The 21,538-nt window shown below is 48.2% G+C and overlaps 1 protein-coding gene across 2 annotated transcripts in view; it reads right to left on the reverse strand.

Moving 5' to 3' along the window:
- Positions 1–7,602: 7,602 nt before the first annotated feature.
- The window catches only part of GLP1R (glucagon like peptide 1 receptor), a 38,150-nt gene continuing 24,214 nt past the window's right edge, over positions 7,603–21,538 (reverse strand). Inside the window, exons 8-14 of one of the 2 annotated variants that reach the window (XR_013830119.1) lie at positions 19,648–19,708; positions 19,040–19,109; positions 18,831–18,919; positions 18,350–18,488; positions 17,406–17,447; positions 13,686–13,908; positions 7,603–9,879 (exon numbers count right to left, since the gene is read on the reverse strand). Coding sequence is in view for 1 of the 2 variants with exons in the window: in XM_079933571.1 (XP_079789697.1) it covers positions 13,741–13,908; positions 17,406–17,447; positions 18,350–18,488; positions 18,831–18,919; positions 19,040–19,109; positions 19,648–19,708 (569 nt within the window). In the remaining variant the exon portion in view is untranslated. Of the gene's footprint in view, positions 9,880–10,925; positions 13,909–17,405; positions 17,448–18,349; positions 18,489–18,830; positions 18,920–19,039; positions 19,110–19,647; positions 19,709–21,538 lie in introns of those variants that run through there. The other variant, XM_079933571.1, reaches the window with a different exon arrangement.

The following is a 21,538-nucleotide window of genomic DNA, read 5'->3' on the forward strand; positions in this document are numbered from 1 at the left end:
CCATTACTCTAGGAGGTGGATCAAAAAAGATCTTACTGTGATTTATGTCAAAGAGTGTTCTTCTTGTGTTTTCCTCTAAGAGTTTTATAGTGTCCAGTCTTACATTTAGGTCTCTAATTCATTTTGAGTTTATTTTTTGTGTATGGTGTTAGGGAGTGTTCTAATTTCATTCTTTTACGTGTAGCTGTCCACTTTCCCCAGCACCACTTATGACTGTCTTTTCTCCATTGTATATCCTTGCCTCCTTTGTCATAGATTAGTTGACCATAGGTGCGTGGGTTTATCTGGGCTTTCAATCTTGTTCCATTGATCTATATTTCTGTTTTTGTGCCAGTGGGTTTATCTCTGGGCTTTCAATCTTGTTCCATTGATCTATATTTCTGTTTTTGTGCCAGTCTGAAGTCAGGGAGTCTGATTCCTCCAGCTCGGTTTTTTTCCCTCAAGACTGCTTTGGCTATTCGGGGTCTTTTGTGTCTCCATACAAATTGTGAAATTTTTTGTTCTAGTTCTGTAAAAAATGCCATTGGTAACTTGATAGGGATTGCATTGAATCTGTAGATTGCTTTGGGTAGTGTAGTCATTTTCACAATATTAATTCTTCCAATCCAAGAACATGGTATATCTCTCCAACTGTTGGTATCATCATTAATTTCTTTCATCAGTGTCTTATAGTTTTCTGCATACAGGTCTTTTGTCTCCCTGGGTAGGTTTATTCCTAGGTATTTTATTCTTTTTGTTGCAGTGGTAAATGGGAGTGTTTCCATAATTTCTCTTTCAGATTTTTCATCATTAGTATATAGGAATGCAAGAGATTTCTGTGCATTAATTTTGTATCCTGCAACTTTACCAAATTCATTGATTAGCTCTAGTAGTTTTCTTGTGGCATCTTTAAGATTCTCTATGTATAGTATCATGTCATCTGCAAACAGTGACAGTTTTACTTCTTCTTTTCCAATTTGTATTCCTTTTATTTCTTTTTCTTCTCTGATTGCCGTGGCTAGGACTTCCAAAATGATGTTGAATAATAGTGGCGAGTGTGGACATCCTTGTCTCGTTCCTGATCTTAGAGGTAATGCTTTCAGTTTTTTACCGTTGAGAATGAAGTTTGCTGTGGGTTTGTCGTATATGGCCTTTATTATGTTGAGGTAGGTTCCCTCTATGCCCACTTTCTAGAGAGCTTTTATTATAAATGGGTGTTGAATTTTGTCAAAAGCTTTTTCTGCATCTATTGAGATGATCATATGTTTTTTATTCTTCAGTTTGTTAATATGGTGTATCACATTGATTGATTTGCGTATATTGAAGAATCCTTGCATCCCTGGGATAAATCCCACTTGATTATGGTGTATGATCCTTTTAATGTGTTGTTGGATTCTGTTTGCTAGTATTTTGTTGAGGATTTTTGCATCTATATTCATCAGTGATATTGGTCTGTAATTTTCTTTTTTTGTAGTATCTTTGTCTGGTTTTGGTATCAGGGTGATGGTGGCCTCATAGAATGAGTTTGGGAGTGTTCCTTCCTCTGCAATTTTTGGAAGAGTTTGAGAAGGATGGGTGTTAGCTCTTCTCTAAATGTTTGATAGAATTCACCTGTGAAGCCATCTGGTCCTGGACTTTTGTGTGATGGAAGATTTTTAATCACAGTTTCAATTTCATTACTTGTGATTGGTCTGTTCATATTTTCTATTTCTTCCTGGTTCAGTCTTGGACGGTTATACCTTTCTAAGAATTTGTCCATTTCTTTCAGGTTGTCCATTTTATTGGCATAGAATTGCTTGTAGTAGTCTCCTAGGATGCTTTGTATTTCTGCAGTGTCTGTTGTAACCTCTCCTTTTTCATTTCTAATTTTATTGATTTGAGTCCTCTCCCTCTTTTTCTTGATTAGTCTGGCGAATGGTTTATCAATTTTGTTTATCTTCTCAAAGAACCAGCTTTTAATTTTATTGATCTTTGCTATTGTTTTCTTTGTTTCTATTTCATTTATTTCTGCTCTGATCTTTATGATTTCTTTCCTTCTGCTAACTTTGGGTTTTGTTTGTTCTTCTTTCTCTAGTTCCTTTAGTTGTAAGCTTAGATTGTTTATTTGAGATTTTTCTTGTTTCTTGAGGTAGGCTTGTATAGCTGTAAACTTCCCTCTTAGAACTGCTTTTGCTGCATCCCATAGGTTCTGGATCGTCGTGTTTTCATTGTCATTTGTCTCTAGGTATTTTTTTATTTCCTCTTTGATTTCTTCAGTGATGTCTTGGTTATTTAGTAACGTATTGTTTAGCCTCCATGTGTTTCGTGTTTTTACATTTTTTTCCCTGTAATTTATTTCTAATCTCATAGCATTGTGGTCAGAAGAGATGCTTGATATGATTTCAATTTTCTTAAACGTACTGAGGCTTGATTTGTGACCCAAGATGTGATCTATCCTGGAGCATGTTCCGTGCGCACTTGAGAAGAAACTGTAATCTGCTGTTTTTGGATGGAATGTCCTATTAATATCAATTAAATCTGTCTGATCTATTGTGTCATTTAAAGCTTATGTTTCCTTGTTAATTTTCTGTTTGGATGATCTGTCCATTGGTGTAAGTGAAGTGTTAAGGTCCCCCACTATTATTGTGTTACTGTCAATTTGCTCTCTTATAGCTGTTAGCAGTTGCCTTATGTATTGAGGTGCTCCTATGTTGGGTACGTATATATTTATAATTGTTATATCTTCTTCTTGGATTGATCCCTTGATCATTATGTAGTGTCCTTCCTTATCTCTTGTAACATTCTTTATTTTAAATTCTATTTATCTGATATGAGTATTGCTACTCCAGGTTTCTTTTGATTTCCATTGGCATGGAATATCTTTTTTCATCTCTTCACTTTCAGTCTGAATGTGTCCCTAGGTCTGAAGTGGGTCTCTTATAGACAGCATATATATGGGTCTTGTTTTTGTATCCATTCAGCATATATATGGGTCTTGTTTTTGTATCCATTCAGCAAGCCTTGCTTTTGTATCCATTTTGTGTCTTTCGGTTGGAGCATTTAATCCATTCATGTTTAAGGTAATTATCGATATGTATGTTCCTATTACCATTTTCTTAATTGTTTTGGGTTTGTTTTTGTAGGTCCTTTTCTTCTCTTGTGTTTCCCACTTAGAGAAGTTATTTTAGCATTTGTTGTAGAGCTGGTTTGGTGGTGCTGAATTCTCTTAGCTTTTGCTAGTCTGTAAAGCATTTGATTTCTCCATTGAATCTGAATGAGATCCTTGTTAGGTAGAGTAATCTTGGTTGTAGTTTCTTCCCTTTCATCACTTTAAGTATATCATGCCACTCCCTTCTGGCTTGTAGAGTTTCTGCTGAGAAATCACCTGTTAACCTTATGGGAGTTCCTTTGTATGTTATTTGTCGTTTTTCCCTTGCTGCTTTCAATAATTTTTCTTTGTCTTTAATTTTTGCCAATTTGATCACTGTGTGTCTCTGCGTGTTTCTCATTGGATTTATCCTGTATGGGACTCTCTGCACTTCCTGGACTTGGGTGGCTATTTCCCTTCCCATGTTAGGGAAGTTTTTGGCTATAATCTCTTCAAATATTTTCTCAGGTCCTTTCTCTCTCTCTTCTCCTTCTGGGACCCCTATAATGTGAACGTTGTTGTGCTTAATGTTGTCCCAGAGGTCTCTTAGGCTGTCTTCATTTCTTTTCATTGTTTTTTCTTTATTCTGTTCCACAGCAGTGAATTCCACCATTCTGTCTTCCAGGTCACTTAGCCATTCTTCTGCCTCAGTTATTCTGCTATTGATTCCTTCTAGTGTATTTTTCATTTCAGTTATTGTGTGGTTCATCTCTGTTTGTTTGTTCTTTAATTCTTCCAGGTCTTTGTTAAACATTTCTTGCATCTTCTCGATCTTTGCCTCCATTCTTTTTCTGAGGTCCTGGCTCATCTTCACTATCATTACTCTGAGTTCTTTTTCTGGAAGGTTGCCTATCTCCACTTCATTTAGTTGTTGTGTTTATAGACAGAATATTTTTTTATACATGTAGCAGTCCATTTACAGTGAACAATCTCTATGGACAGAAATAGCTTTATTTTTTAAATTTATTTATTTTTGGCTGTGTTGGGTCTTCGTTTCTGTGCAAGGGCTTTCTCTAGTTGCAGCGAGCGGGGGCCACTCTTCATCGCAGTGCGTGGGCCTCTCACTGTCGCGGCCTCTCTTGTTGCGGAGCACAGGCTCCAGACATGCAGGCTCAGTAGTTGTGGCTCGGGGCCTCGTTGCTCTGCGGCATGTGGGATCTTCCCAGACCAGGGCTCGAACCCGTGTCCCCTGCATTAGCAGGCAGATTCTCAACCACTGCGCCACCAGGGAAGCCCCCAAAATAGCTTTATTATGCAGAGTTTGTTTTTATTGTATTCCTCTCATGACTTTTCCCCTGAGATTTAGACTGAGTTTGGCAGTGCCAAATGTATTATATGTTGGATTGGCACAGGGCGATATGAAAGAATTGCTTTGTTCTAGATCCCCATCCATGAAAAAAATAATGTATTTGGCTCTTTTGGCTCTTCATATAGATTATAAGTTCTGCCCCATGTGTAATTTTCAAAGAACTATTTATGGAAAGAGAATTTCCTAGATGATTTACCTGTTTCACAGAAGCAGAGGAAGCCACAAGGCTGGTCAGTGCAAGGCTGGGAATTGGGAGATGATCAGATAGGAAATTAATGTCAGGATCTGATGGCTTTGGAGGATGCAACCCCAGGGAGGAGAGAGAGGTCAGATCCTGAAGAGTCCACACCAGGTGTCCGTGACCTCCCTGCTGTAACCTTAGGAAATCTGCATTAGTGCACCACTTCAAGTGCAGCTGAACAAGGTCTCTCCATGTGGGTGGCTGATGCAGAGAGTGTGTGCCACATGTCATGGAGATGACTCCAGTACTGGAATTTGGGTGACTTGGCGTGTTCTCAAGGGGTCTACACCATGGATGCAAAGTATCTCAAGAGCTGTTGCATTTCTGATGTAAAGAGTGACACTAAAACTAACCCAGTGAAGGTGCCTGAAAGGCAAGGGACCCCTCCTGCTAGAAGAGGGGCTGTATATGAGAAGCAGACGGAGTTCAAGGCCAGGAGAATGTGAAAGAATTGTGGTGGCAGCTGATGCTAAGACTCTATGATGTGGCATCTTTTCTGGACTTGTGGCTCCATCATGCTTTGGTTGGCAGGTTTCATGATCTTTACCAGTTTCTAAAAGAAGGTGTTTTTGTAAATACCTTATGTAAAGTGTGGTGTTAAGGATGTTTTTCTTGATTGCCAAGAAATTATACTGAAGAATTATACTGTGTTCTTAATGTAACATGATTCACTTATATAATATGAATGCATATAAGATGTCTTTTCAACTGTACTTTTAACTATCCTTCCAAAGGATGTTGTTGGAAGGACATTGATTTAGCATAACCAGAGTGAGATGCCTTTACTTGGGTATGTGTCTCCTGCGTTTTGGTTCTCCACTCTCTGCCTCACATACCAGGATTTGAAAGATGAAAGAACTTGAGGGTAATTTCATTGTAAAGTGGCATCTAATTGGTGGGTACCAGTGGGGTTCAATATAAGTGTAAATTCAAGTTACTAGGAATTTTGAAGGTTCTGAAGCTTTCTGGAGGGCAAAATGTATGGCATTAAAGCACTTGTCTTTTTAAGCCAGAAATGTACATAAATGGTTCTAGATTGTTGAAGACTGGACCTAAAAGGCAGAGTAGCCATGGTCTTTTTGTTGTAGCTATTAAACTTGTGTAGTTATGTTTCCAAGTCCTGAACTGTGTTTCTAATTGCACCTTAGGTCATTGGCACTGAAAAGGCTTCTGTAAACATTATTTCAAGTCCTTGTTCTTTCACCCTAGAGATACGGAAAGTTAAAAAAAAAAAAACTGCTTACCAATCCCCTCCAGGTGTTACCAGCCTGCTTCAGCCCCAAAGAGCTTCCCATCCCTTGGCATGGGACTGCTCAGCATTTATAATTCTCAGCTATTGATTTTATTCTTGGAGGTTGTAACACCAATAAATTCTGAGGACTATTGGTCCTACATGAGGAAGAGCCACGTTAATTCATTCTAACACTGGAGTCCTGTTATCAGTGGGGAAAAAAATTTTTTTTATTGGATTTGCTCTAGGCTGTGGGTCTTCTTCTCTTTCTAAAATCATTATGTTAGTTAAAATGAGCCTTTGTACCAAAGAAAATAATCTATCACAGCTTGGGATTAGAGAACTCTCCAGGGGAAGAGCTCAGATTTATGGAAGAAGGAGTTAATAACATTGACTAGAGACAGGCTCCCAACTTGGCCCGCTATGGCTCGCCACTTGTAATTCTCATTCTTTTTTCTACCTCTGCAATTTCCTCCCCTCTTTCACTACAGCTCTTTTTCACATTTAAACAGCCTGCTGTTTTTCGTTATTCACTTTGCTTATGTTCTGGCCTCTTCAACGCCTCTTTCCCACCTATCCTTCCCACCTTTGAGGACACTCAGTTTCTACTCCTTCCTTGTCCCCATATTGAATCTATTTTCCTATGTTCTCCAACTCTCCGGCTACATTTGTCATCTATTCCAGTTTGTACTGCTGGGTTTTTTTCCCCACTATTTCTGGTAAGGGAGACCTGTTTTCAGTATTTCTCTGTAGAGAAATGTGTGTGTAAGAGAGAGAGGGAGGGAAAGAAGGAGGGTGGAGAGAGATTGAAAGACACTGAATAGCACATTTATGGCATAGGCTTTTGAGAGGACAGTGACTGAAGATTTTGGGTTGGTTGGGGGGAGATTCCGACCCCTTGGGAATGTCAACACACATGGCATATGAGTGAGATCCTTCACACCGGTGGGGCATCAGTCCCTGGAATGTGGCTTTACAACGCATGTGAACATGGGTGAGTTTGGAGGCCAGCAATTCTCATTTATTTCCTCCGTGGCTGGCCCTCAGCAGAGAAGGCAGCTCCGCTTACCCTTTCTTCAGGCTGGGGCTAAGCCCCATTAAGCCGCAGTGCACCTTTTTCCCTGAGGTCGCCTCTCTCTGACTCATATGTCGTACAAACGTGGCGGTCGTTACTGGTTTGGGCAGGTGTTTTCCTGGAGGTGGGGAAGGGAGAAGAAACCTTCTGGCTCCATCCTGCTCCTGCTGAGTGGAAGAATGAGGACCCAGAAAGGCGAGACTGTCAACAGGGGAGTGAATGAAGCTGAAAGCAGGATGGGTACAGATAAACCAAAATGCAGATGTTCTGTCGGCACGTCTCAGGAATTGGCTGTATTTGTAGTTTGCTCTCAGAGTAAGAATTATGATTCTTATGTCTGAAAGGAACAATTCCCACAGCTTGTCTAAAAAAGAGGTGTGTTTAAGGAGACATTCAGGTAAGAACAGTACAGTGATCTTCAAACAGGGGTGACTGAAATGGTGGAGGGACTAGGGAGAACCTGCAATTCCTCTGCTCTTCCGTGAGAGTGAGTTGCAAATCCGGAGAGCGTGCGATTATTAAAACTGGAGAAAAGTTCATTTTTCTGAAGATGAATCTCTTAGTGGCAGCTCCATTCAGATTCTGTGGCTGCTTTGCACACAAGGTTTGTGCTTTTATAGCATTTTTTAAAAGATGGATTTAATGGACTGAGTTCATTTAGACAGGAGATCAAACGAATGAGTGGAATTAAATACCCATCCATATATGGCTTTCAGTCATTGTGTAAAAGCCACTCGACCACCCGACTTCCCTAATTAAATGACAGTGCAGCCCCTGCACAAAGGCTGCGATGGATAAGTTAGTACTTGGTAAGTGCTTTGAAGGTGAAAATCACGATATGAGTAATGAGCAAGGATTCTTCCCCTCCTTGGGCTGGAAACGGCATCTTTTGTGTTTTCCCACTGCACCATGAGTCACTTGGGTCAACATTGCAGAAAACCTCCTCCCAAGGAAAAGCAGGAGAGACACAGTAACGACAGGCTTTTATTTGACTTACAAGGCAAATTAGGAAAGAGCCCGAATCCATTCACATCTGTACAAGGAATTATACACCATACACATTTGCTACCTATAGACGCAGGTCATATTTTACATGAATTTATGCATTAAGAAATCACATGAAGATGATCTTGTTTAAACATTCATGAAGCGCACACATCCCCCGAGAGCACTGAAGATAAAATTCAGCTTTGTCCCTCCTGAGAGCTTGGCTCGCGTCTCTCTTGGTGCACCTAAGCTCTGCATCAACCCCCCTCCAAAACGAATGTTCAGGTTTATCTGCTCTGAGGGTGTGATTATTTTTAGTGGGAGGAGCTTAGAGGAACTGCAGATTTGGAAGTAAAGCGTGAACCATTTGGCAAGATCCAGCGCTGTCTGTCTGTCTGTCTGCTGCGAATCTTGCCCCTTCCTGACCACCCCCACTGGTTCCCCTTGCAGGAAAGCCTAGACCCTAACTTGTTGTATGTTCCATACTTTGCTGGGAGCTCTTTTTTTCCCACCAAATCCAAACACTCTCATTTATATATGTTTTTCTTCTCCTGGATTGCTCTGACACAGAGATAATTAGTCACGCTAGATTGTCGGGGTTGACTGATGACTGATAGTTTTGACAGGCCCCATCCGCAAGGTTGCATAACCCCAATGTAAGTTAGGATCCACACTGCTGGCTGCAATGCTCCTCGCTGTGCCAGAGTGTGGGATGTGGGGCATCACTTCAGCCCTGGCAACGCCTCACTCTCAGCTGCACCCCGAAATTGGTCACAGCCAAGAGCACGGCATTCCCAGCACACCTGGCAGGGTCACCTCTTACTGAGGCAGCTGGGGGAGAAGTGTGGGAAGCTCACCTCAGGGATGGGAGGTGAGAGGGGGTAAATGTGGGGCTGGGGAGGAGGTCGGATGCCTCAGGGGACAAATGCACCCCTGCTGGATGAGATCCCGAAAAACTGGTTGGAATGAGGGTGGGAGAAGGGAAGAGAGAAAACTCTCTCCTCTGATAGATTCAGGTATAGGCCAAGTCCAAAAGACTTTGGGGAGTTAATTGGAAAATGATTATGCTTATCTGCTTCCTGCCAATCTGTATCCAGAGCAGAAATAATTATAGATACTGTGGACACACTGTGGCTTTAAGTGTTTGAAATTATACTGCTTAACAACGCTTCCTTGATACGGCCCTCGGCATGAGGCAGGAGAGCTGGTTTGAGCCAGCAGGTAACACCGTAGGGACAAGGTGATGTTGTTTGCAGGAGTTTCTCACATTGGGTCATTTTTTTCCCCTCAAGAAAATTCGCTGCAGCCGTGAAAAGGAAAAAAAAGAGTTGATACTAATTTGGTTTCTGTTGAGTTTTAGCATGTCATTCATATAGCTGTCTTAGCAGAGTAAGCGGACATATTTTTTACAGAGTTTGGCTCTTAGGAACCAAAAGCAGGGTCAGCACTGTAGATTAGAATCAATTCAGTGGAGGGAAAATAACCCTTCGGAGTGTATCTTGCCTTCCCTGAGCACGTCGCAGGCATTAGCAATAATGGGAGCCCTGTCTGTGCATGGAGAGGAAGCATCTATCGTTCAGGCTCCCACCCATCCTTGCCCCAGGCTCTGCGGTCCCCTGACCTTCACAGTGGGTGGGATGATTCTGGATTCATCATCTCCTAACTTTATGCTGCTATGCACAACACAACACAACACACACACACACACACACACACACACGCACACACACACACACAGTGTTCTTTGCTTCTGGAAGAAACAGGAGGGAATGGGGACAGCAGCTGCTGAAACATGGCCCACACCGATGAGGGGACCAAGCCTTTTGGGACTTGGATGTGAACTGACTGTGTTTGCCCTCCGTGGCGGCTGTGCCATCTTTGCTAGGCTAAAGTTGCCCAGTTTGCTAGTCGTCTCCAACTTCAGGGAGCACTAGAGAGGCAAAGAAGAGGGTCAGGTGTTTAGGTTCTTTTTGTCCACTATGTGTGGCTATCAGTACAACTTCCCAAACAAGCACAGATGCATCAGAAAAACATTAAGCCAACCCATCAAAAGAGTGCTGGATTTGCTGTCAAAAATGGCTCACCTGGATTAATCTCCAAAATATACAAGCAGCTCATGCAGCTCAATATCAAAAAAACAACCCAATCCAAAAATGGGCAGAAGCCCTAAATAGACATTTCTCCAAAGAAGACATACAGATGGCCAACAAACCCATGAAAGGATGCTCAACATCACTAATCATTAGAGAAATGCAAATCAAAACTACAATGAGGTATCACCTCACACTGGTCAGAATGGCCATCATCAAAACTACAATAAATGCTGGAGAGGGTGTGGAGAAAAGGGAACCCTCTTGCACTGTTCATGGGAATGTAAATTGATACAGCCACTATGGAGAACAGTATGGAGTTTCCTTAAAAAACTAAAAATAAAACTACCATACACCCAGCAATCCCACTACTGGGCATATACCCTGAGAAAACCATAATTCAAAAATAGTCATGTTAAAAAAAAAAAGTCATGTACCACAATGTTCATTTATATCGTGTAGCACAGGGAGATCAGCTCGGTGCTTTGTGACCACCTAGAGGGGTGGGATAGGGAGGAGGGAGACGCAAGAGGGAGGGATATGGGGATACATATATACGTGTTGCTGGTTCACTTCTTTATACAGCAGCAACTAACACAACATTGTAAAGCAATTATACCTCAAGATGTTTAAAAAAAACGCTCACTTGCTGTTTCTATGTATACATGTGCTCTGATGCATTTCATTTCTTAATTTTAAGACAAGGATGAATGAGGTACTAGAGTAGGTAGTAAAGCACACCCTCCCCCTGTTCTCAGCGGTATAAATCATTGAGGAGACGGCACCTGTGCCATCTGACTTGTCTATTTCTGCTGCTGTGTTTTCTCTTTAACTGCAACTCCAGATAACACTGCCAACTTTCACTTCGAGTGTCTTGAATGGCCATTTATATTTTTCACCTATCCTTTCCAGAGGCTTCACTGGACCAGGAGGTGGAAGTTGGCCTGGGTCCTAGCCCAGCTCAGCCACCATCTAGCACTGTGACCTTGGGCAGATCACCTCTGCAAGCTACCCTCCTCAATTCTCTAGACCAGAGCAGAGCGATCTCCAAGATCTTTCCCCGCTCTGAGTCTCTGAGAACTCCACTGCTGTAGTCTTCAGCATAAATTGCATTGAGGCAATTGCAAATCGGGAAAGTTGTTTTAAAGGGAAGGCAACTTTGCATTGTAAGTGGTTTGTCTCAGTTCTGTGATTTAGTGGCTCCAAAGATTCATATGAAAAGATGAGTTGCCCCTTGCAAGTTCAGGGGGGAGCTGGCCAGAGTGCTGAACTCAGCCTCTCTTCATGACAGTAATGCGACCAGACTGCACAACTCACAAAACACCTAATCCTGCGGGTCAGTGACAGTACCCCCAGGACAGAGGCAAGCAAGAGTGTTCTCCGCAAGCTCCAGACTTATGGCCAGGCATGGAAACAGCTAGCGGGATTTCTGAGTACATTGCATTCGATAGTTCCCAGATCTGTTAGAGTGCTGTATTTAGCTTAGGAGAGTTTGGGAATAGCCTTGGAGGGAGTGCACTGCCACTCAAATGAATATTAATAGTGCAGGTCTTGGAGCAAAGAAAATATTTCTTCAATTCAGCATCTGGTATGTATCCGATAAGGAAACCGTTCCTTGGTGTTAAAAGGCTTGGGGCAGGGGGGTGTGATGAGCATTCTGAAACCAGGAATCAGTACCAACTGGAAAAAGAACTTACAGTGTAAACAAAATGGTCTGAGCGTCTCAAGTGCCTAACTACCTTCTCCCAACAATTCTTCCCCTCAAAAATTTATTTCTTGAAGATAATATCAATCGGTCCCTTTCTTTGTTGCTGTGTAGCGTATTAATGATTCTCAAATGTTTTCACTTTATCCAAAATGGAAACACTGGCACCAGAGCTGTATTCCCCCCAATCAGCCCACCAGCACTTTTCTCCCCCCGCACTCGCCACCCCGAAGAGAAAAGCAAATGCAAGATGGCTGTCAGGGAGTTTGCCCTTATTCTGGGGAAGCAGGACTGTCCTTGCCCCCACCTGTCTACATTTTCTCAGTCTAGGAGGCAGTCTTCATAAATCCTTTCTTTAGCCTGAGGTTCCACTTCCCTATTAACAGAGACACAACACTTCACTGAAGCCGGAGTATAAGAAATTTTCTGCTTGATGTGTTTTACGTCCCATTATTATTTTCCCTGCACATCACATGCCTTTCTGAGGGGCAGAGGAGAATGTGTCTGGCACGAGGCTTTGGGGGAGGGTCCCCGCCACTCAAAAAGGAGGAGGGAAAGATCAATTCATAAAGGAACTCATCCAGAGAGTCTCCTTCTGCCCTCCCAGAAGGTCTGGACTCCCAAGAGTTCTCTTCTGCTCTGAGTTCCACATCCATGAACTCCATTGCCAGCCTCTGGGGTACGGCTGTTCCCCTTTTGTCTCGGTCTCTGCAGTGGTGCTACATGTCTGCTTTTCCCCTGTGGCTGGGGCAGGATTGCTAGGTTTTCTCCCTCTAGCCTCTCCGATGCTCATCATTTATGGGATGATGCTGGAGGCAGGGCAAACATTCAGTAGCCCAAAGCATGGATGAGTCAAATCATTGTCTATCCCACAACCCCAAGCAACATCAAAACCACCAGTGACTTAGGACTTAGTGATTTAGTATGTAGTGGGGGAAATCAGAGTTGCACATGTGCACATACAGACTAGTCACAGCAACAGAGAAGAATGAGCAAAGTACATACAAGCTCCCAAGCGGGGGAATTTCAAAGGGCAGGGGAAGCCCGCCTGCACGGTCACAGTGGGGACTGGTAGAGTCCCCAGAAGAGTCTCTTCTTGGCCACATCCCCTAAAGTTAAGAGGGCGCACCCAAACACCCACGCGAGATACACTATCTGTTCACAAGTAAAAAGCACGTCCATGGAGAGGAGGAGGCAATCTCTCTCTGCCTTCCGGGTTCCCAACAGTAGCGAGTAGTCTACACCCCCAGCATGGACATTCCTGAAGTCCCCTAGGTGAGCCCCACAGGATTCCTGAGCATCTCCAGAATAGTATTCAGAGCTCATACCCAGGGCTGGACTCCTGGGCGGCGGCCCTGCCTTGGTTCCCTGGGCGTGGTGGGCGCAGGCACCAAAGCAACTCAAATATCCAGGGAAGAAGGAAGGACCAGAAAAGAAAACTTTCAGACACCTTCTCAACGTGCATTCTCAACACCACCCGCTGGGGCAGTGAATGGTGAGAGATGAGGGCCCAGATGAGGGAAACGAGCCACCCGGACATGTGCTCGGGCTCCCTTAACGAGGAGGCAGGTCGGGGGTGGCTGGCGTTACCCAAGCTCCGTGCTTGGCGGAGGTTACATCCGCCTCCTTCGGAGCCGTGTCCTCTTACAAGCCCCAGTCCCACTAATAAGCCATTGACCTTGAGTTTGAGTCCGGGGGAACCCCAGGGGCCTTGTGACTTAACAGGAAGAAATCCTCCTCGTTTTAGCAGCAATCGTTTTTTCTCCTCTGCCCGCCACAGTGATCAAATTAACAGGCCACTTCTCCCCGGAGAAAATGTGTCCACAGGTCCCATTTGCCTGTCTGATGGGCTTAGGGAGGGAAGGCAGGGAAGTATGTGTGTGTGCATGTGCAGCTCCCCCTGCACCCCCTTCCCCCGTTCCCCAGGAGGGTCTCTCCCACCTGGGATGGCTGCCCAGCCGGCGGCGAGACCACAGGGAGGGCAGGTGCTGGAGTCTCAGCTGCAGGAGGCCTGGCAGGAGGCTGCGTACACACTGCTGCCCACTGTGCCCTCACAGCTCAGGCTGCTGGTGGGACACTTGAAGGGTTTCATGCTGCTCTCCCTCTGGATGTGCAGGTGCTCGAGCCGCCAGCGCTCCCAGGTCTTCCGAAACTCCATCTGGACCTTCCGTTGGAGAAGGAGGGAAGAAAAAGCCATCATGCAAACCAACTGCCCACAATATGGCCCCATTATTACATTAGCAGGGAAGAGAAAGCATCCACCGCATTATATTAAGAGACACAAGTCAAGGCCTCCGGGCGCCTAAATTAATATCCCAATAAAATTGTTTATTGTTGTCTCCTATTTTCTGCTTCTTCTCGGGAAAGAGCCGGGCTTGATGATCTAATTGGTCTCTTCCATCTCTAAACTCTGTGACTCGGCTAAGTACCTTTTACAATCCATCACAGTATTATTTAACGGAAGAGAAGGAGTGACAGAGAGATGCGAGGAGACGGAAGATGGGAGAGAGAAGAAAAGGAAAAGAGAGAATCTGACTTCAGAGCAAGCACTCTGCTGATTTCAGTTTGGGTGACTGAGAAGAAGGACAGCCCTCCCTGCCCCTCATGGCGTCCACACCAGACCTTTCTAAACTCCCCAAGGGCTTTTATCCAGGCCCCAGTGCCTCGTGGGGGAGGAAGAGGAGACGGGGAGAATGAGGCTGGAACTAGTAGTAGCAGTGAAGAGGGGGCTGTGGACAAGGGCTTCTCAGCCTGGATTTGCACTAATCCCATCCAGGAACTGGTCCCAACCCACAGTGGGTGCTGCCCAGGTGAGTTCAACCAACGAGAATCCCTGCTTTGCTGGGCTTAGCGTCCCCATCAGGAAAAGCCTTCTCAAGAGAGCTGATGCTTGGGGACCAGGTTGTGGGAGCAGAAGGATACAAACCAAGTAACGCTGCAGAGCCCAAGTCACTGGAGGGCTTGTGGCAATGCCGTGGTTCCTCGTGATGGCCCATGATGCTGGTCCCCCAGACAGGCTGCTGGAACCTGCACAGCCAGCCCAGGGCATCTGGAGTGCCCTATCAGGGGATGTGCCCATGTTTGCTTTCCAGAGCTTCTCTGATGCCCCCCCGCCGACCCCCGCCGCCTTGCCACCAGGCCTCCCCACATCAGGGTATCTGGGGCCTGGACTCTCCCTCTCAGGCCCCAGCCACCAGGACGGCCAGCTGTCAGCAGCTGTGGGTAAGAGGCTCACTGCCAACGCCCCATCAGTCCCTGTGCAAACACCCCGCTTCTCTTCCTGCAGGGCTGCCATCCATCTAGCTAAGCCCAGCAGGGTGCCTGCCGTGGCCACATGCCTTTCCTTAAAAGAACTTTCTCTGAACTGAGTGAAGCTGAGATGGCCCAGAGCCTGCCTGCCAGGATGGCCCCAGTATCCCAGGCAGCGTCGCCAAGCCCAGGCTTGGGTGAGGGAGGGAGGCTGAGTAGACACCACCCATGGCCCCCCTGCTCCGTGCCAGTTCGATACCCGGCTGAGTGTGTGACGCGTGTGTTGACAGCTAGGATGAGGACACCCGAGGCCGGTGGTGGCCTCTGCCTGTGCAGCAGCAGGCAGGCCAGTCTCGTGGCACAGCCCTTCACTGGGGAGGTGGGGAGAGAGACGGTAAACTGAGGCACACCCATGGGAAGCCACCTCGGGGACTGGAGAGGTCTCACGGATACCAGCAAGAAGTCGGACAGGACCAGGACTGTGTCCCCTTCTGCCTCCCTCTCCCTCAGCACTTTTCCTGCTCCTCTGCTGTGGCCCCCGTAATGACAATTGTCATTAGAAACCATCATTCACAGGGCGCTTACAACATGCCCAGCGCTCTCCATAGAGTATTGACTTTCACAGAAACCTGCTTAAAGGTAAGGAAACTGAGGTGCAGAGATTTAAGTATTTCTCCCAATCTCAGCCAGGACCTGAACCTAGATCTGGGCTGACTCCAAAGCCGGTGTCCTAACCCTTGGTCTCCTGCCGTCCATGACTCTTTTAACTCTTTTTTTTTGGCCATGCCCTGCGGCGGGTGGGATCTTAGCTCCCTGACCAGGGATCGAACCCACACCCCTTGCACTGGAAGCGCGGAGTCCTAACCACTGGACCGCCAGGGAAGTCCCCGCCCATGACTCTAGGCCACGCTTGTTTCTGGCCATGTCTCCCCCTCTCCCCCACACTTGGGAGGTGCACCATGAGGGCCGGACCACACCTTCCTTCCTGGACCTCGCACAGTGCCCGGCATGTATCAGGTACTCCCGATACATGTTGTTTTAAATGAGCCAAATGAATAAATGACTGACTAAACGAGCACCTGACATTGGATTTCTTCTGTTACTGAGCTCTCACAGTGAAACAACAAAGACGACAACATGAATCCTGGACCCCTGTGCTAGCACTCCTGTCAGCACGCCTCCTCACCCTCAGTTCACCCTCATTCCTGCCTCTGATGTCCTCGGGCCGGGCACCACGCCAGGCTCTGGGATTTGGGCTGAGTTGGTAAAGCTCATTCACCTGCATTTACACTTGGGGAGAGAAGCGGTGACTGCCCCGGTCGCACAGCCGGGCAGGAGCAGAACTCAGGACCAGCACTCAGGCTCCCGAGTCACAAGAGCCACAGCAAAGCCACCCCCCAGGCCTCCCCTCCCCTGTGCCCACTCCCTGCCCAGTGGCAGCTGGCGCAGGCCTTGGCAGCCACGCAGGACCAATGCCAGGGCCATCTTTTCTCCTTGGGTCACAAGTACCCCGCATTGCCAAGGCAACCCTGGGCCTGGAGAACAGCTCTTATGGACAGAGGTCTCAGCCCAGGAGCCACGTGTGTTTTTGTGACCCAGTGATGGTGACATGTCTGTCCGTGGGCCTGGAGGAGCCAGGGCCTGAGGCGTCTGCGGAGGGTTGAAAGGAACCGGGCAATGTGCCTGAACAAGGCAGGCTCTCTGGGCGCTCCGAGCGGGGTCTCCTGGGAGAGCCCGAGGGGTGAGGCTAGCTGGGGATCTGCTCAGCAAGAACCCCCTCCCCCGACCCCAGCCACCAGGAAGCCACGGGTGGCTTCCCATGGTGGACAGGGTCCCTTTCCCGTGGTGGACAGGGTCCTTGCCTGCACGCACAGAAGGGAGCTTTCTCCTTCCAGTCAGAATTCATTTCAATCCTGACTCTGCACTATTTCCAGGCCAAACCTGGGGTGTGCCTCTGACTCTCTGATCTTCAACGTTCTCATGTGTGAGAAATGAGAGTATCGAAACCAGAATTTTGGCAGCGATATTTTTTGCGGGGAGGCAGGGACAAGCCCATGAGATGGTGATTTTCAAAGGACTTGTAACAGTCACCACCACTTGTTCACTCAAGACCCTCTTAACATGAGGCTGGGTCTTCCCCAAGTTCATATATGGTTAGGGCATCCTGCACGTGTGTGTGTGTGTGTGTGTGTGTGTGAGAGAGAGAGAGAGAGAGAGAGAGAGAGAGAGAGAGAGAGATGGAGAGACCCAGGCACAGGAAACCATACAGGGATAAGGTGCCTCCTCCACTCCAGTGCCTCAGTGGGGTGAGTAAGGATTTCAGCTGCAAAGACTGAAGAACCCCACTGCACAGCCACAGGACGGCCATTGGTAGCAGCCCACCAGGGCTCCACGTCCCTCCGCAGGCCTTACCTCATTGTTGACAAAGCAGTACAAGATGGCCACCATCAGCCCCTGGAACAAGAGTCGTGTCAGCAGGAGGGAGGGGAGGGAGGCGCCCGGCAGGCGGGCCTAGTCTGAAGCTCCTTGGGGCTCTGCCCCCAACATCCCCCTCCTTAGACTGGGCAGCCCAGTCAGGCCCAGAAATGGGGGTGGTGGGTTCCTTCTCCTTTCCTTTCTGGAAGAATGAGAAGACCCCTTGCCCAGAAACTGCGGAAGTTCTTCGACCACCCGCTCCTGGAGGAGGCCTGAGCTGAGAAAGTACGCCTCTGATCACACGGAATTTTCCCTGCCTGGCCCTATTCGTTCACTCAGGAGCCCCAGTGCTCCAGGCCTGTGATCCATTTGTGTGTGTGCACATGCGTGGACCCACATGCTCGTGGACATCCCATAAGACATTTGAGGAGCTGGGGCCAGTTCCTTATATTCCTACACCCCCATTGACATTCACACCCCCTCAGCATCATCTAATACTAGTGGAGAGGGTCAATTCTTGGCTTTGGAAACTATGTGACCTGGAAAATCTCATTTTAACATCTCTGAGCCTCAGTTTCCTCCTTTGGAAAATGGGATAGTCCTGCACACCTCCTGGGATTCTGCTAGGATTAGCTGCACAGTGTGTGTAAAGCACCTGGCAGGGTACCTGCTGCCAGCTAGCAGCCCAGTGGGCAGCGGTTGCCATGCCAGGCTGGGTGCCCTCGGCGACATCCGGGAAGATTTCTTGTCCAATGTGCTCATAGAGAAGACTGTCCTGGGTGTCAGCATACCTGGGGACTCTGGCTCTGCTCCAACCACATAACTTGCGTAAGGGCCACTTTCCCCCCAGGCCTCAGGCTGCCTAGCTGCATGACACAGGCTGGTCCCTGCTCCATCCCCACCCTGGAACTGCTCGAGGGGGGCCCCAGGCTCGAGGTCACCTGGAAGGAGGTGAAGGAGAGCTCTGTGAACAGCTTGATGAAACGCAGCATGCCGCGGGCGTGCTCGTCCATCACGAAGGCGAAGATGACCTCGTGGGTCCCCAGCAGGGGGATGAGCGTCAACGTGGACTTGGCAAGCCTGGAGGCAGGGTGGAGGTGGCATTCCGGACCTCTCCCGTGGACTCTTCTCCCTGTTCTGTGCCCCCAACCCCCACCAAGCCCTGGTATCTCGGTCACGGGCATCCTCCCCCACCGAATACCCTGGGACAGGCTGCCTGGAGGGGAGGAAGTAGAGGTGGAGACCCCCAGAAGCCCAGGAGCTGCCCAGGTACAGAGGTGAGGGCAAGGCTTGGGGTCCCAGGCCAGGCCTGGGTGGAGGAAGAAAGATCATGTAGGGATCCAGGCTCAGCACCCCAGGATCTCTGACTCTGCCGGAAGGAAGGGCTGAGGGTGCCCAGCAAAGGCAGCTCAGTTACGTCACCTGCACTTGGTGTCTGTCTTGCACATGAGATTGGTCTTCAGTTTGGACACCACAATGCAGATAACCCGGACAAAGATGAGGAAGTTCACCTGCAGGGCAGAGGGAAGGGCGGCTGGAGGCCCTCTCAAGACACCCTCTCTCCCCCCTCCTCCGCCCAGTGCCCCCCAGGCCCACAGCAGCTCCCACTCCCACCCCACAGCGTCACTCACCCCGATGGCAAAGAGGATGGGCAGCCGGATGATGAGCCAGTAGTTCATGTTGGAGTTCCTGGTCCAGCAGCTGGAGCGGAGAGACACACGGGCACCCGGCTGGACACACAGACCCCCCCCAGCTCCCAGTGCAGGCACAGGGCACACAAAGACACGTGGGCATGCAAAGTGACACACACAGACCCACACAAACACTGCCGTCAGGAGCTACCCGACAACCAGTCCCAGGACTCACACACACACTGAGTCCTGAACACACGTTCACACACACAGACACGCACAGCCCCTTCGTTAACCTACAGTCACACTCGTGTGTGTACTCAGCCTCAAACACAAAATCACAGAAACGTTTCACTCACAGTTATTACAGAAAAACCTGCAGGGGGTACCATGGACCCCACAGACCCAGCACTCTTGGCATCGTACCATCCGGGGAGGGGGAGGGAGGGGGACTAGAGAACTAAATTCATAAATTTAGCTCCTGGTCCCTCAGTTTACCCTCCCAACAGGCAGCAGCTGCACACGCCAGGGGCCAAGGAAACCCATGGGGTTTGAGGACAGGGACCTCAGCATACCCCTCACCCCCTTAGAGCAGGAAGGACACTCACCCCTCATCCTCATAGAGGTACTTGACAATGCCCCAGGGGATAACAAACAGCAGGGGAACACCTAAGAGGAGAGAGGGAAAGAGAGAAGGGGGAGAGGGGCTGGCAGGCCAGAGCCACCACTAGGCACACCCAGAGGCCTCTCCTACCAGGGCCTCTCCCGCCTCCAGCCCCTCTCCTTGCCTGGCCCCAAGCCATGCTTTCTGGCAGGTATGGAACTAGGCTGGTCTGGGTGCTTCGGAGAAGAGGCGGCAGGAACCACCCACCCCAACACCCCAGAGTCTTCCTTAGAGGTCCCCACCATGCTGGGGCTACGTCACACTCCTCACAGCCCTCCCCCTCCCGCGGGCCAGGCACACTGTCAGGGCTGGCCCCCAGGGTCCTGGCTGAGACACAAGGACAAAGACACCAAAGTAGTGAGAGACGGGGCCCAAGAGTGGGGTAGGGAGGACATGCTGGACGAGGTGGGAACAGGCCAACTCTCTGATGCCACCCACCCCTGCATCGGCCCGCCTGTCCATCTCAGTCAACTCCTCTAGGCACTGAAGCCCCTCCAGGCTCCTGCCCCTACCCCCACGCCCCTGCATGTGGCTGGGCAGAAGCCTGGACAGGAGCCCTGTCCTTGACGCTGACAGCCCAAGACTGCACAGTGGCCACAGCAACAACAGCTACCACAACACTGCCCACATGGCTGAGGCTGGATGGTGTGGTGGGCACCCTCTAGGATGGCCTCCAACCACCCCACCCCTGGTATTCCCACCCAGGTGCGGTCCACACTGTATCCAGATTGGTCTATGTGACCAATAACGTACAGCAGAAGTGATGGCATGTCACTTCTGAGGTTAGGCTATAAAAGACGGTCTTCAAAGGTTATAAAAGGCATGTCTTGGGCTCTTTCTCTCTTAATTTGATCACTTGCCCTGGGGGACACCAGTTGCTGTGTCATGAGGGCACTCAGAGAGCCCCCTGTGGTGAGGGAGGGAGGCCTCCAGCCAACAGCCAGCCTGGACCTGAGCTTCCTGCCAACAAACTCGACAGTGAGCTTGGAAGTGGATTCTCCAACCTGTTAAGCCTTGGGATGACAGCTACCCTGGCTGACAGCTCAACTGCACCTCTCTTAGAGATCCTGAGCCCGAGGCACACATCTCAGTTGAACCCAGAATTCTGACCATAGAAACTGGGAGACATAATTGTTGTCTTAAGCAGCTAAGTGTGGGGTCATTTGTTACGCAGCATAGGTAACTAATACACTGGTTTCAACTCAACTGCTCAACTGCACCTCAACTGCACCTCTCTTAGAGATCCTGAGCCCGAGGCACACGTCTCAGTTGAACCCAGAATTCTGACCATAGAAACTGGGAGACATAATTGCTGTCTTAAGCAGCTAAGTGTGGGGTCATTTGTTACGCAGCATAGGTAACTAATACACTGGTTTCCAGTTCCTTGAGGACAAAGCCTCATTCATCTCCAGAGCCTCAGCGCCCATCTCACCTGGGAGCTCAATATGTGTTTGTTGACTTAAAATTGGATTGTCCATCCTCGTGTGACAGATGAGAAGATGGATAGGCAGCTTAGGAGGACACAGGTGGGACTAGAACACAGGACCACAATGCCACCACCCTCGATGGCATTCCGCACCAACTCTCTCCAGCCTGTCTCTATCAGTGCCTCTCAGGGATGGAGATGTGGGTGTCTGAGACTAGTAAGAGCGTGCATGTTAAGGGGTGTGGACACGATGTGTGTGTGGTGGTGGGGGGTCCATGTGTATACATGTGTGGCTTCAGGGGTCTCCCCCAGGAGCACATTTCCAGGGCAGAACCCACTTCATTGCCTTTCCCATCACCATCACCCACACCATCAGCACACGGATGTCCACTCAACAGTAGCTACGGAG

Source organism: Stenella coeruleoalba (genome assembly GCF_951394435.1).
Source record: "Stenella coeruleoalba genome assembly, chromosome: 10".
In the NCBI taxonomy this organism is placed as follows: Eukaryota; Metazoa; Chordata; class Mammalia; order Artiodactyla; family Delphinidae; genus Stenella; species Stenella coeruleoalba.